Genomic DNA, 14,262 nt, shown 5'->3' with positions numbered 1-14,262 from the left:
GCTCAGTGTTCAACATGGATAGTAAACATACCAGATCCACAGAGCTCAGTGTTCAACATGGATAGTAAACATACCAGATCCACAGAGCTCAGTGTTCAACATGGATAGTAAACATACTAGATCCACAGAGCTCAGTGTTCAACATGGATAGTAAACATACCAGATCCACAGAGCTCAGTGTTCAACATGGATAGTAAACATACCAGATCCACAGAGATCAGTGTTCAACATGGATAGTAAACATACCAGATCCACAGAGCTCAGTTTTCAACATGGATAGTAAACATACCAGATCCACAGAGATCAGTGTTCAACATGGATAGTAAACATACCAGATCCACAGAGATCAGTGTTCAACATGGATAGTAAACATACCAGATCCACAGAGCTCAGTGTTCAACATGGATAGTCAACATACCAGATCCACAGAGATCAGTGTTCAACATGGATAGTCAACATACCAGATCCACAGAGATCAGTGCTTTCAGACCACACAGAAACAGAAACAGAGGCTAGGATAGCTATTAGGCTAATATTAATAATATTTAATATCACAGGGCTTTGTTGTATAAACCGAACTCTGTTGCTAAACTAGCCATATATCAAGCCTAATTGGTAATAATATTTATAGGAATTGGTTCTAGTTCTTTAAACAGGACTGAATGGTAAATTATGAGTTGTGAGTCCAGGGTCGTATTCACGAGACACCAAACTGAAGACAACGGACTGAAACAGGAAGTGATTATCTGACCTTGTCCAATAAGAACATCTTGTTTTTGTTGGAACACTTTTTTCCCTTTGCTACGGTATGCAGTAATAAATACGTCCCAGGTTGTGTACAAAGGTTATTCTCTTTGATACGGTATGCAGTAATAAATACGACCCAGGTTGTGTAGAAAGTTTGGTGGGATTTGAATTGTCTTGTATCATCATGACATCTCTCCTGTCGTTGTAGGTGTCCCAAATTATTCCCTTTTCCCTATATAGTTCACTACTTTAGACCAGAGTCCTATAGAACCCTATTCTCTATATAGTGCACTACTTTAGACCAGAGCCCTATAGAACCATATTCCCTATATAGTGCACTACTTTTTGACCAGAACCCTATTCCCTATATAGTGCACTACTTTTGACCAGAACCCTATTCCCTCTATAGTGCACTACTTTAGACTAGAGCCCTATAGAACCCTATTCCCTATGTAGTGCACTACTTTAGACCAGAGCCCTATAGAACCCTATTCCCTCTATAGTGCACTACTTTAGACCAGAGCCCTATAGAACCCTATTCCCTCTATAGTGCACTACTTTAGACCAGAGCCCTATAGAACCCTATTCCCTATATAGTGCACTACTTTAGACCAGAGCCCTATAGAACCCTATTCCCTATATAGTGCACTACTTTAGACCAGAGCCCTATAGAACCCTATTCCCTCTATAGTGCACTACTTTAGACCAGGGTCCTATAGAACCCTATTCCCTCTATAGTGCACTACTTTAGACCAGGGTCCATAGAACCCTATTCCCTATCTAGTGCACTACTTTAGACCAGAGTCCTATAGAACCCTATTCCCTCTGTAGTGCACTACTTTAGACCAGAGTCCTATAGAACCCTATTCCCTCTATAGTGCACTACTTTAGACCAGGGTCCTATAGAACCCTATTCCCTCTATAGTGCACTACTTTTGACCAGAGTCCTATAGAACCCTATTCCCTCTGTAGTGCACTACTTTAGACCAGAGTCCATGACCTTCCTATGGATCCGTTGCCTGTTTGAATGCATCTCATGTTTCTTCAGTGTTATGATGACCTCTGATTAATGGAAACCCAGGTCACTGAGGTCAATCCCTTTTTATTTGGTTGTTTTGTTGGGTCTTTACTATGGTAAACTATGGAACGGCCCATTAACTCAGGACATAGGACAGGCAGCCTAGTGACTGACACCTGGTGTTTTGTCTTCCTGACTGTAGTCAATTACTGATGTGAACACGTGTTGTGGTGAAATAATGATCTTTAATAGTCCATCAAAGCAGCTCAACGATGGGCTGAATGAGAGAGAGACACACACAGAGAGACACACACAGAGAGACACACAGAGAGACACACAGAGGGAGAGACACACAGAGAGACACACAGAGGGAGAGACACACAGAGAGACACACACAGAGAGACACACACAGAGAGACACACACAGAGAGACACACAGAGAGACACACAGAGAGAGACACACAGAGAGACACACACAGAGAGACACACAGAGAGACACAGACAGACAGACAGACAGACAGACAGACAGACAGACAGACAGACAGACAGACAGACAGACAGACAGACAGACAGACAGACAGACAGACAGACAGACAGACAGACAGACAGACAGACAGACAGACAGACAGACAGACAGGAGAATAACTAAATAAAAACATAAGGAGAGATCCTCCAGTCTTAGAACAAAGTGTTCTGCGGCTCTCCCCACAGGAGAACCCCTTTTGGTTCCAGGTAGAACCCTTTTTGGTTCCAGGTAGAACTATTTTGGGTTCCATATAGAACCCTCTGTGGAAAGGATTCTACCTGGAACCAAAAAGGGTTCTTCAAAGGGTTCTCCTATGGGGACAGCCGAAGAACCCTTTTCGGTTCTAAGTAGCATATTTTTCTCTAAGAGTCTACAGGGAAGACATTGCCCCACTCTCACTTTGAATAATAACAACAACACAGACCTTTCATCTGTCTTTAAAAAAAAACACTCCATCTGCTGACTTTGAGGTCACATGTACACCTTTATGACCCCCAGCCACCTCTCTCCGTCTCTCGTTATCAGGACAGAGAGAGTGATCATAAACACCAGCTATTTCTATGTCTGAACCAGCCCTTTGATGGTGACAGGTAGCGGGCACTCTGCCTCTCTGTGTACATCCCTAATGGTGGCCTATTCCATGTATATACTGCACTACCTCTGATATATAGTGCACTATATAGGGAATAGGGTGCCATTTGGAACACTGCCTGTGGTTTGTTGTTCCTAAAGAATCAGAGGAATCTCTGGGAGGACTAATGCATTATGGGTCACGGGAAATAGATCACTTTGGACATGATATAATCAGTATTAGAGTCCTTTTAGGCTCCCACAGTGTAAAACTGGGGTGGAACAAAGACCCTGAAACTTCACAGTAGAGCTGCTAATGGATAAGCTAAAGCCTAGAATGTCACAGAGGATCATGGTTTGGCTCTTCAGATGATGTGAAGTTATTGTTGTGTTTTTGATGGACAGAAAACCTACCGTGTCACAGAAATACACAGCTAAGTCCCTGAGGATGATGGTTAGTTCCTTTTTAGCTTCCGATGATGTGGGTAGCTGTGTTGTGTTGTGTTTATTTGAGGTAAAAAAATGACAATTTCACACAAAGCACATGCAAGCCACTGAGGACAGAGGATAATGTCACTGATGACAGAGGATAATGGCATGAAGGACAGATGATGTCACGAAGGACAGAGAATAATGCCACGGAGGACATAGGATAATGTCACGGAGGACAGAGGATAATGCCACCGATGACAGAGGATAATGTCACGAAGGACAGAGAATAATGCCGCGGAGGACAGAGGATAATGTCACGGAGGACAGAGGATAATGTCACGGAGGACAGAGGATAATGTCACGGAGGACAGAGGATAATGCCACGGAGGACATAGGATACTGTCACGGAGGACAGAGGATAATGCCACCGATGACAGAGGATAATGTAGCGGAGGACAGATGATAATGTAGCGGAGGACAGATGATAATGTCGCGGAGGACAGAGGATAATGTCGCGAAGGACAGATGATAATGTCGCGGAGGACAGAGGATAATGCCGCGGAGGACAGAGGATAATGTCGCGGAGGACAGAGGATAATGTCGAGGAGGACAGAGGATAATGCCGCGGAATGTAGGGGTGCTGAAACAACCCCACCCCTTCCACAAAATCAGTGAACTAGACCTGTATTACTCCTGTATGAGATGCTCCTCAGCAACCCCACTCCCCCCCCAAACAGCACCTCCAGAACCAAAACTCTTTTCGCGGCCAAGATCAGGATGGCGCCGATAGAGATGGCAGCTTCGCTTCAAGTCCTTAGGCAACTGTACAGTATTTAGTTTGTTTATGTATAATTTATTACATTGTTAGCCCAGGAAATCTTAAGTGTTATTACATACAGCCGGGAAGAACGATTGGGTATCAGAGCGACGTCAATTTATCATCACAACCAGCACTACGACCAGGAATACGGCTTTCCCAAAGCAGATCCTTTTTCTGCACCCTACCAGGGCATTTGAACTAATTCCAGAGGCCGACCCAAAACAACGCCGTCGGAGGAGAGGGTGCCGGAGCGGTCTTCTAGTGAGGCTTCGGATGCGCGCACAGCACCCACCGCTTCCAAGCATATTACTCGCTAATGTCCAGTCCCTAGTTAACAAAGTCAACAAAATCAGGGCAAGAGTTGCTTTCCAAAGAAATATCCGGGATTGTAACATACTTTGTTTCACGGAGACATGGCTAGCTGGGGACCTGCTACCGGGGTCAGTACAGCCAATGGGATTTTCAGTGCATCGTGCCGACAGGAACTAACATCTTTCTGGTAAGAAGAAGGGCGGGGGATGTATGTTTCATGATTAACGGCTCATGGTGTAATTGTAACAACATACAAGAACTCAAGTCCTTTTGTTCACCTGACCTAAAATTCCTCACAATCAAATGCCGACGTATTATCAACCAAAATAACTATCCTCGGTTATCGTCACAGCCGTGTATATCCCCCCCGCAAGCTGATACCAAGACGGCCATCAAGGAACTTCACTGGACTTTATGCAAACTGGAAGCCATATATCCTGAGGCTGCATTTATTGTAACTGGGGATTTTAACAAAGCTAATCTGAAAACAAGGCTCCCTAAATTCTATCAGCATATCGATTGCAATACACGAGTGAGTAACACACTCGACCATTGCTACTCTATCTTCCGTGATGCATACAAGGCCCTCCTCCGCCCTCCTTTTGGCAAATCTGACCATGACTCCATCTTGTTGCTCCAATCCTATAGGCAGAAACTAAAACAGGAAGCGCCCATGCTTAGGTCTATCCCATGCTGGTCTGACCAGTCATGGGATATGTTCCGGGTAGCCTCAGACATTAACATTGACGTAAACGCTGATTCGGTGAGTGAGTTTATCAGGAAGTGTATAGGAGATGTTGTTCCCACTGTGACTATTACAACCTTCTCTAAACGGAAACCGTGGATTGATGGCAGCATTCGCGCAAAACTGAAAGCACGTACCGCCGCATTTAATCATGGCAGGTGACTGGAAACATGGCCGAATACAAACAGTGCAGCTCTTCCCTCCATAAGGCAATCAAACAAGCAAAGCTTCAGTATAAAAGTGGAGTGGAGTCGCAATTCAACGGCTCAGACACAAGAGGTATGTGGCAGGGCTGACAGTCAATCACGGATTACAAAAAGAAAACCAGCAACGTCACGGACATCAACGTCTTGCTCCCAGACAAATTAAACAACTTCTTTGCTCGGTTTGAGAACAATACAGTGCCGCTGACACGGCCCGCTACCAAAACCTGCGGGCTCTCCTTCTCCGTGGCCAACGTGAGTAAAACATTTAAACATGTCAACCCTCGCAAGGCTGCCAGCCCAGACGGCATCCCGAGCCACGTCCTCAGAGCATGGCAGAACAGCTCGCTGGTGTGTTTACAGACATATTTAATCGCTCCCTATCCCAGTCTGCTGTTCCCACATGCCTCAAGATGGCCACCATTGTTCCTGTTCCCAAGAAAGCTAAGGTAACTGAACAAAATGACTATCGCCCCGTAGCACTCACTTCGGGACTAATCTCTTTTGAGAGACTAGTCAAGGATCATATAACCTTCACCATACCTGTCACCCTAGACCCACTCCAATAGGTCCACAGACGATGCAATCGCCATCCCACTGCAAACTGCCCTATCCCATCTGGACAAGAGGAATACCTATGTGAGAATGCTGTTCATCGACTACAGCTCAGCATTTAACACCATAGTACCCTCCAAACTCGTCATTAAACTCGAGACCCTGGGTCCTGGACTTTCTGACGGGCCCACGAAGGTAGGAAATAACATCTCCACCCCGCTGATCCTCAACACTGGGGCCACACAAAGGTGCGTTCTCAGCCCTCTCCTGTACTCCCTGTTCACCCACGACTGCGTGGCCATGCACGCCTCCAACTCAATCATCAAGTTTGCAGACGACACAACAGTAGTAGGCTTGATTACCAACAACGACGAGACGGCCTACAGGGAGGAGGTGAGGGCCCTCGGAGTGTGGTGCCAGGAAAACAACCTCACACTCAATGTCAACAAAACAAAGGAGATGATCGTGGACTTCAGGAAACAGCAAAGGGAGCACCCCCATATCCACATTGAAGGGACAGCAGTGGAGAATGTGGACATTTATAGGTTCCTCGGTGTACATATCACTGACAAACTGAAATGGTCCATGCACACAGACAGCGTGGTGAAGAAGGCGCAACAGCGCCTCGTCAACCTCAGGAGGCTGAAGAAATTTGGCTTGTCACCTAAAACCCTCACTAACTTTTACGGGTGCACAATTGAGAGCATCCTGTCGGGCTGTATCACCGCCTGGTACGGCAACTGCACCGCCCACAACCGCAGGGCTCTTCAGAGGGTAGTGAGGTCTGCACAACTCATCACCAGGGGCAAACTACCTGCCCTCCAGGACACCTACACCACCCGATGTCACAGGAAGGCCAAAAAGATCATCAAGGACATTAATCACCCAAGCCACTGCCTGTTCACCCTGCTATAATCCAGAAGGCGAGGTCAGTACAGGTGCATCAAAGCTGGGAGACTGAAAAACATCTTCTATCTCAAGGTCATCAGACTGTTAAACAGCCATCACTAACACAGCGAGGTGGCTGCCTACATACAGACCTGATATCATTGGCCACTTTAATAAATGGAACACTAGTCATTAATAATGCCACTTTAAGAATGTTTACATACTATACATACTACGTCTGTGATATGTGGTTGTCTCACCTAGCTGTCAGAAGATGAAAGCACTCTCTAGATAAGTCTCACTGGAAAAAGTCTCTGGATAAGTCTCTCTGGATAAGTTCTATGGATAAGTCTCTCTGGATAAGTCTCTCTGGATAAGTCTCTATAGATAAGTCTCTATAGATAAGTCTCTCTGGATAAGTCTCTATAGATAAGTCTCTATAGATAAGTCTCTCTGGATAAGTCTCTATGGATAAGTCTCTATAGATGAGTCTCTCTGGATAAGTCTCTATAGATAAGTCTCTCTGGATAAGTCTCTATAGATAAGTCTCTATAGATAAGTCTCTCTGGATAAGTCTCTATAGATAAGTCTCTATAGATAAGTCTCTGGATGAGTCTCTATGGATAAGTCTCTATAGATACGTCTCCATAGATAAGTCTCTATAGATAAGTCTCTATAGATAAGTCTCTATGGATAAGTCTCTATGGATAAGTCGCTCTGGATAAGAAAGTCTGCTAATTGACTAAAATGTAAATGTCTCACAAAGCACAGCCAAGTCCCTGAGGATAATAACATGCCATATTACGGTACCATGTTATGTGTTAGTACTCTTCAGGTGATGTGAGAGTCATATTACGGTACCATGTTATGTGTTAGTACTCTTCAGGTGATGTGAGGTGTACGCTGTTGCTATGGTTATGTCTTCATGCACACTACTGGTCCAAAGTTATACAACACCTACTCATACAAGGGTTTTTCTTTATGTTTACTATTTTATACATTGTAGAATAATAGGGAAGACATCAAAACTATGAAATAACACATATGGAATCTTGTAGTAACCAATTTATCTTTGAACAAATCCAAATGTCTTATATTATAATTATAATTATATATATATATATTATGAGATTCTTCAAAAAGCCGCCCTTTGCCTTGATGACGTGTGGTACAGTATCTGTTACTGTTTGAGAGACATAACTCAGTCCAGATCTTGACCACTATTTCATGCTGTGTGTTATGTCAGACGGTAATATTACAGTTTTGTGTCGTGTACTGTACTGTCAGTCCCCAGCCGATCCAGATCTTGACCACTGTCTCCCCCCTACAGGCCAACCTGCCACTCCTACAGCGAGAGCTGCTGCACTGTGCCCGTCTGGCCAAGCAGAACCCAGCGCAGTACCTGGCCCAACACGAACAGCTCCTCCTGGACACCTCCTCCACCACCTCCCCCGCCGATTCCTCAGAGCTACTCCTAGACCTCAACGACAACGGCAAGAGGAGAACACCTGACAGGTGAGGTTGGGGTTGATGTCTGCTGGCTCTGGAGGAGAACACCTGACAGGTGAGGTTGGGGTTGATGCCTGCTGGCTCTGGAGGAGAACACCTGACAGGTGAGGTTGGGGTTGATGTCTGCTGGCTCTGGAGGAGAACACCTGACAGGTGAGGTTGAGGTTGATGCCTGCTGGCTCTGGAGGAGAACACCTGACAGGTGAGGTTTGGGTTGATGTCTGCTGGCTCTGGAGGAGAACACCTGACAGGTGAGGTTGGTGTTGATGTCTGCTGGCTCTGGAGGAGAACACCTGACAGGTGAGGTTGGGGTTGATGTCTGCTGGCTCTGGAGGAGAACACCTGACAGGTGAGGTTGGGGTTGATGCCTGCTGGCTCTGGAGGAGAACACCTGACAGGTGAGGTTGGGGTTGATGTCTGCTGGCTCTGGAGGAGAACACCTGACAGGTGAGGTTGGTGTTGATGTCTGCTGGCTCTGGAGAAGAACACCTGACAGGTGAGGTTGGGGTTGATGTCTGCTGGCTCTGGAAGTTTCTCTGTACCAGTTGGGATTGAGTAGAGTGGAGATTCAGCAAGTCTTGGAAAACAATGGCCTTCTTTGGGGTTTAAGTTGGAGAGTGGAGTAGTGGAGTAGTGGAGTAGTGGAGTAGTGGAGATGTGGAATAGTGGAGAGTGGAGTAGTGGAGTAGTGGAGTAGTGGAATAGTGGAGTAGTGGAGTAGTGGAATAGTGGAGTAGTGGTGTAGTGGAGTAGTGGAGTAGTGGAGAGTGGAGTAGTGGTGTAGTGGTGTAGTGGAGTAGTGGAGTAGTGGAGTAGTGGAGTAGTGGAGATGTGGAATAGTGGAGAGTGGAGTAGTGGAGAGTGGAGAAGTGGAATAGTGGAGAGTGGAGTAGTGGTGTAGTGGAGTAGTGGAGTAGTGGAGTAGTGGTGTAGTGGAGTAGTGGAGTAGTGGAGTAGTGGTGTAGTGGAGTAGTGAAGTAGTGGAGTAGTGGAGAGTGGAGTAGTGGAGTAGTGGAGTAGTGGAGAGTGGAGTAGTGGTGTAGTGGAGAGTGGAGTAGTGGAGTAGTGGAGTAGTGGAGATGTGGAATAGTGGAGAGTGGAGTAGTGGAGAGTGGCTTGGTGGAGAGTGGAGTAGTGGTGTAGTGGGGAGTGGTGGAGTAGTGTAGAGTGGAGTAGTGGAGATGTGGAATAGTGGAGAGTGGAGTAGTGGAGTAGTGGAGAGTGGAGTAGTGGAATAGTGGAGAGTGGAGTAGTGGAATAGTGGAATAGTGGAGAGTGGAGTAGTGGAGAGTGGAGAGTGGAGTAGTGGTGTAGTGGAGTAGTGGAGAGTGGAGTAGTGGAGTAGTGGAGTAGTGGAGATGTGGAATAGTGGAGAGGGGAGTAGTGGAGCAGTGGAGAAGTGGAGTAGTGGAGTAGTGGAGAGTGGAATAGTGGAGAGTGGAGTAGTGGAATAGTGGAGTAGTGGAGTAGTGGGGTAGTGGAATAGTGGAGTAGTGGAGTAGTGGAATAGTGGAGTAGTGGAATAGTGGAATAGTGGAGAGTGGAGAGTGGAGTAGTGGAGAGTGGAGAAGTGGAGTAGTGGAGAGTGGAGTAGTGGAGAGTGGAGTAGTGGAGAGTGGTGTAGTGGAGTAGTGGAGAGTGGAGTAGTGGAGATGTGGAATAGTGGAGAGTGGAGTAGTGGAGTAGTGGAGAGTGGAATAGTGGAGAGTGGAGTAGTGGAGTAGTGGAATAGTGGAGTAGTGGAATAGTGGAGTAGTGGAGTAGTGGAGTAGTGGAGATGTGGAATAGTGGAGAGTGGAGTAGTGGAGAGTGGAGTAGTGGAATAGTGGAGAGTGGAGAAGTGGAGTAGTGGAGTAGTGGAGAGTGGAGAAGTGGAATAGTGGAATAGTGGAATAGTGGAGTAGTGGAGAGTGGAGAAGTGGAGTAGTGGAGAAGTGGAGTAGTGGAGTAGTGGAATAGTGGAATAGTGGAATAGTGGAGAGTGGAGTAGTGGAGTAGTGGAGAGTGGAGAAGTGGAGTAGTGGAGTAGTGGAGAGTGGAGTAGTGGAGTAGTGGAGAGTGGAGTAGTAGTGTAGTAGTGGAGTAGTGGTGTAGTGGAGTAGTGGAGAGTGGAATAGTGGAATAGTGGAATAGTGGAGAGTGGAGTAGTGGAGAGTGGAGTAGTGGAGAGTGGAGAGTGGAGTAGTGGAGTAGTGGAGAGTGGAGTAGTAGTGGAGTAGTGGAGTAGTGGAGTAGTGGTGTAGTGGAGTAGTGGAGTAGTGGTGTAGTGGCGTAGTGGAATAATGGAGTAGTGGAGTAGTGGTGTAGTGGAGTAGTGGAGAGTGGATTAGTGGAGTAGTGGATTAGTGGTGTAGTGGAGTAGTGGAATCGTGGAGTAGTGGAGAGTAGTGGAGAGTGGAGTAGTGGAGTAGTGGCGTAGTGGAATAATGGAGAGTGGAGTAGTGGAGTAGTGGTGGAGTCGTGGAGAGTGGAGTAGTGGAATAGTGGAATAGTGGTGTAGTGGAGTAGTGGAGGAGTGGAAGAGTGGAGAGTGGATTAGTGGTGTAGTGGAGAGTGGAGTAGTGGTGTAGTGGAGAGTGGAGTAGTGGAGAGTGGAATAGTGGAGTAGTGGTGTAGTGGAGTAGTGGTGGAGTAGTGGTGTAGTGGTGTAGTGGAGAGTGGTGTAGTGGTGTAGTGGTGTAGTGGAGTAGTGGAGTAGTGGAGTAGTGAAGTAGTGGATTAGTGGTGAGTGGAGTAGTGGTGTAGTGGAGAGTGGTGTAGTGGTGTAGTGGAGAGTGGAGTAGTGGCGTAGTGGAGAGTGGAGTAGTGGAGAGTGGAGTGGTGGAGTAGTGGAGAGTGGAGTGGTGGCGTAGTGGCGTAGTGGCGAGTGGAGTAGTGGAGAGTGGTGTAGTGGTGTAGTGGAGAGTGGAGTAGCGGCGTAGTGGTGTGGTGGTGTAGAGGAGAGTGGTGTAGTGGAGTAGTGGTGTAGTGGAGTAGTGGAGAGTGGATTAGTGGCGTAGTGGGGTAGTGGAGAGTGGAGTAGTGGCGTAGTGGAGTAGTGGAGTAGTGGAGAGTGGCGTAGTGGAGTAGTGGCGTAGTGGAGAGGAGTGGTGGCGTGGTGGAGTAGTGTAGAGTGGAGTAGTGGCGTAGTGGAGAGTGGAGTAGTGGAGAGTGGAGTAGTGGTGTAGTGGAGTAGTGGAGAGTGGAGTAGTGGTGAGTGGAGTAGTGGCGTAGTGGTGTGGTGGAGAGTGGAGTGGTGGCGTGGTGGAATAGTGTAGAGTGGAGTAGTGGAGTAGTGGAGTAGTGGAGAGTGGAGTAGTGGAGTAGTGGAGTAGTGGTGTAGTGGAGTAGTGGAGTAGTGGAGTAGTGGAGAGTGGAGAAGTGGAATAGTGGAGAGTGGAGTAGTGGTGTAGTGGTGTAGTGGAGTAGTGGAGAGTGGTGTAGTGGAGTAGTGGAGTAGTGGAGAGTGGAGTAGTGGTGTAGTGGAGTAGTGGAGAGTGGAGTAGTGGTGTAGTGGAGTAGTGGAGTAGTGGAGTAGTGGAGATGTGGAATAGTGGAGAGTGGAGTAGTGGAGTAGTGGAGATGTGGAATAGTGGAGAGTGGAGTAGTGGAGAGTGGAGAAGTGGAGTAGTGGAGTAGTGGAGAGTGGAGTAGTGGAGTAGTGGAGAGTGGAGTAGTAGTGTAGTAGTGGAGTAGTGGAGTAGTGGAGTAGTGGTGTAGTGGAGTAGTGGAGAGTGGAGTAGTGGAATAGTGGAATAGTGGAATAGTGGAGAGTGGAGTAGTGGAGAAGTGGAGTAGTGGAGAGTGGAGTAGTGGAGTAGTGGTGTAGTGGAGTAGTGGATTAGTGGCGTAGTGGAATAATGGAGTAGTGGAGTAGTGGTGTAGTGGAGTAGTGGAGAGTGGATTAGTGGAGTAGTGGATTAGTGGTGTAGTGGAGAGTGGAATCGTGGAGTAGTGGAGTAGTGGAGAGTAGTGGAGTGGTGGCGTAGTGGAGAGTGGAGTAGTGGAGTAGTGGCGTAGTGGAATAGTGGAATAATGGAGAGTGGAGTAGTGGAGTAGTGGAGTAGTGGAGTAGTGGTGGAGTCGTGGAGAGTGGAGTAGTGGAATAGTGGTGTAGTGGAGAGTGGAGGAGTGGAAGAGTGGAGTAGTGGAGTAGTGGAGAGTGGAGTAGTGGAGAGTGGAATAGTGGAGTAGTGGTGTAGTGGAGTAGTGGTGTAGTGGAGTAGTGGTGTAGTGGTGTAGTGGAGAGTGGAGTAGTGGTGTAGTGGAGTAGTGGAGTAGTGAAGTAGTGGATTAGTGGTGTAGTGGAGTAGTGGCGTAGTGGTGTAGTGGAGTAGAGGTGTAGTGGAGTAGTGGATTAGTGGTGTAGTGGAGTAGTGGAGAGTGGAGTAGTGGCGTAGTGGAGAGTGGAGTGGTGGCGTTGTGGAGTAGTGGTGAGTGGAGTAGTGGTGTAGTGGAGTAGTGGAGTAGTGGCGTAGTGGTGAGTGGAGTAGTGGTGTAGTGGAGTAGTGGAGAGTGGTGTAGTGGTGTAGTGGAGAGTGGAGTAGTGGCGTAGTGGCGTAGAGGAGTAGTGGAGAGTGGAGTGGTGGCGAGTGGATTAGTGGAGAGTGGAGTGGTGGAGTAGTGGAGAGTGGAGTGGTGGCGTAGTGGCGTAGTGGCGAGTGGAGTAGTGGTGTAGTGGAGTAGTGGTGAGTGGAGTAGTGGAGAGTGGTGTAGTGGTGTAGTGGAGAGTGGAGTAGTGGCGTAGTGGCGTGGTGGTGTAGAGGAGAGTGGTGTAGTGGAGTAGTGGAGAGTGGATTAGTGGCGTAGTGGGGTAGTGGAGAGTGGAGTAGTGGCGTAGTGGAGTAGTGGAGTAGTGGAGAGTGGCGTAGTGGAGTAGTGGCGTAGTGGAGAGTGGAGTGGTGGCGTGGTGGAGTAGTGTAGAGTGGAGTAGTGGCGTAGTGGAGAGTGGAGTAGTGGAGAGTGGAGTAGTGGTGTAGTGGAGTAGTGGAGTAGTGGAGAGTGGAGTAGTGGTGAGTGGAGTAGTGGCGTAGTGGTGTGGTGGAGAGTGGAGTGGTGGCGTGGTGGAATAGTGTAGAGTGGAGTAGTGGAGTAGTGGAGAGTGGAGTAGTGGTGTAGTGGAGTAGTGGAGAGTGGAGTAGTGGTGAGTGGAGTAGTGGAGTAGTGGAGAGTGGTGTAGTGGAGTAGTGGTGTAGTGGCGTAGTGGGGTAGTGGGGAATGGAGTAGTGGCGTAGTGGCGTAGTGGAGAGTGGAGTAGTGGTGTAGTGGAGAGTGGAGTGGTGGAGTAGTGTAGAGTGGCGTAGTGGAGAGTGGAGTAGTGGAGTAGTGGTGTAGTGGAGTAGGGGAGAGTGGAGTAGTGGCGTAGTGGTGTAGTGGTGTAGTGGAGTAGTGGAGAGTGGAGTAATGGTGTAGTGGAGAACTGTGTGGTGGAGTAGTGGAGTAGTGGCGTAGTGGCGTAGTGGAGAGTGGAGTAGTGGAGTAGTGGCGTAGTGGCGTAGTGGTGTAGTGGAGATTTTAGTAGTGGAGAGTGGAGTAGTGGGGTAGTGGGGTAGTGGAGAGTGGCGTAGTGGAGTAGTGGAGTAGTGGAGTAGAGGAGTAGTGGCGTAGAGGAGTAGTGGAGTAGTGGGAGAGTGGTGTAGTGGAGAGTGGAGAGTGGTGTAGTGGCGTAGTGGAGTAGAGGAGTGTGGAGTAGTGGAGTAGTGGAGTGTGGAGTGTGGAGTAGTGGAGTAGTGGAGTAGTTGTGTAGTGGAGAGTGGAGTAGAGGAGTAGAGGAGTAGTGGCGTAGTGGAGTAGTGGCGTAGAGGAGTAGTGGAGTAGTGGAGTAGTGGTGTAGTGGAGTAGTGGCGTAGTGGAGAGTGGTGTAGTGGAGTAGTGGAGTAGTGGAGAGTGGTGTAGAGGAGTAGTGGAGAGTGGAGTAGTGGAGAGTGGAGTAGTGGAGAGTGGAGTAGTGGAGTAGTGG

At 47.8% G+C, this 14,262-nt stretch overlaps 1 protein-coding gene across 1 annotated transcript in view; it reads left to right on the top strand.

Annotated features, from left to right (window-relative positions):
* The window catches only part of LOC139555351 (protein CBFA2T1-like), a 249,960-nt gene that overhangs the window by 185,351 nt on the left and 50,347 nt on the right, over positions 1 to 14,262 (top strand). The window contains exon 5 of the mRNA XM_071369068.1: positions 8,146 to 8,330. Within this exon, the coding sequence (XP_071225169.1) occupies positions 8,146 to 8,330 (185 nt within the window). The remainder of the gene's footprint in view (positions 1 to 8,145; positions 8,331 to 14,262) is intronic.

This window comes from Salvelinus alpinus, chromosome 26 (genome assembly GCF_045679555.1).
Source record: "Salvelinus alpinus chromosome 26, SLU_Salpinus.1, whole genome shotgun sequence".
Classification (NCBI taxonomy): Eukaryota; Metazoa; Chordata; class Actinopteri; order Salmoniformes; family Salmonidae; genus Salvelinus; species Salvelinus alpinus.
This window is presented reverse-complemented; position numbering and strand designations above follow the sequence as displayed.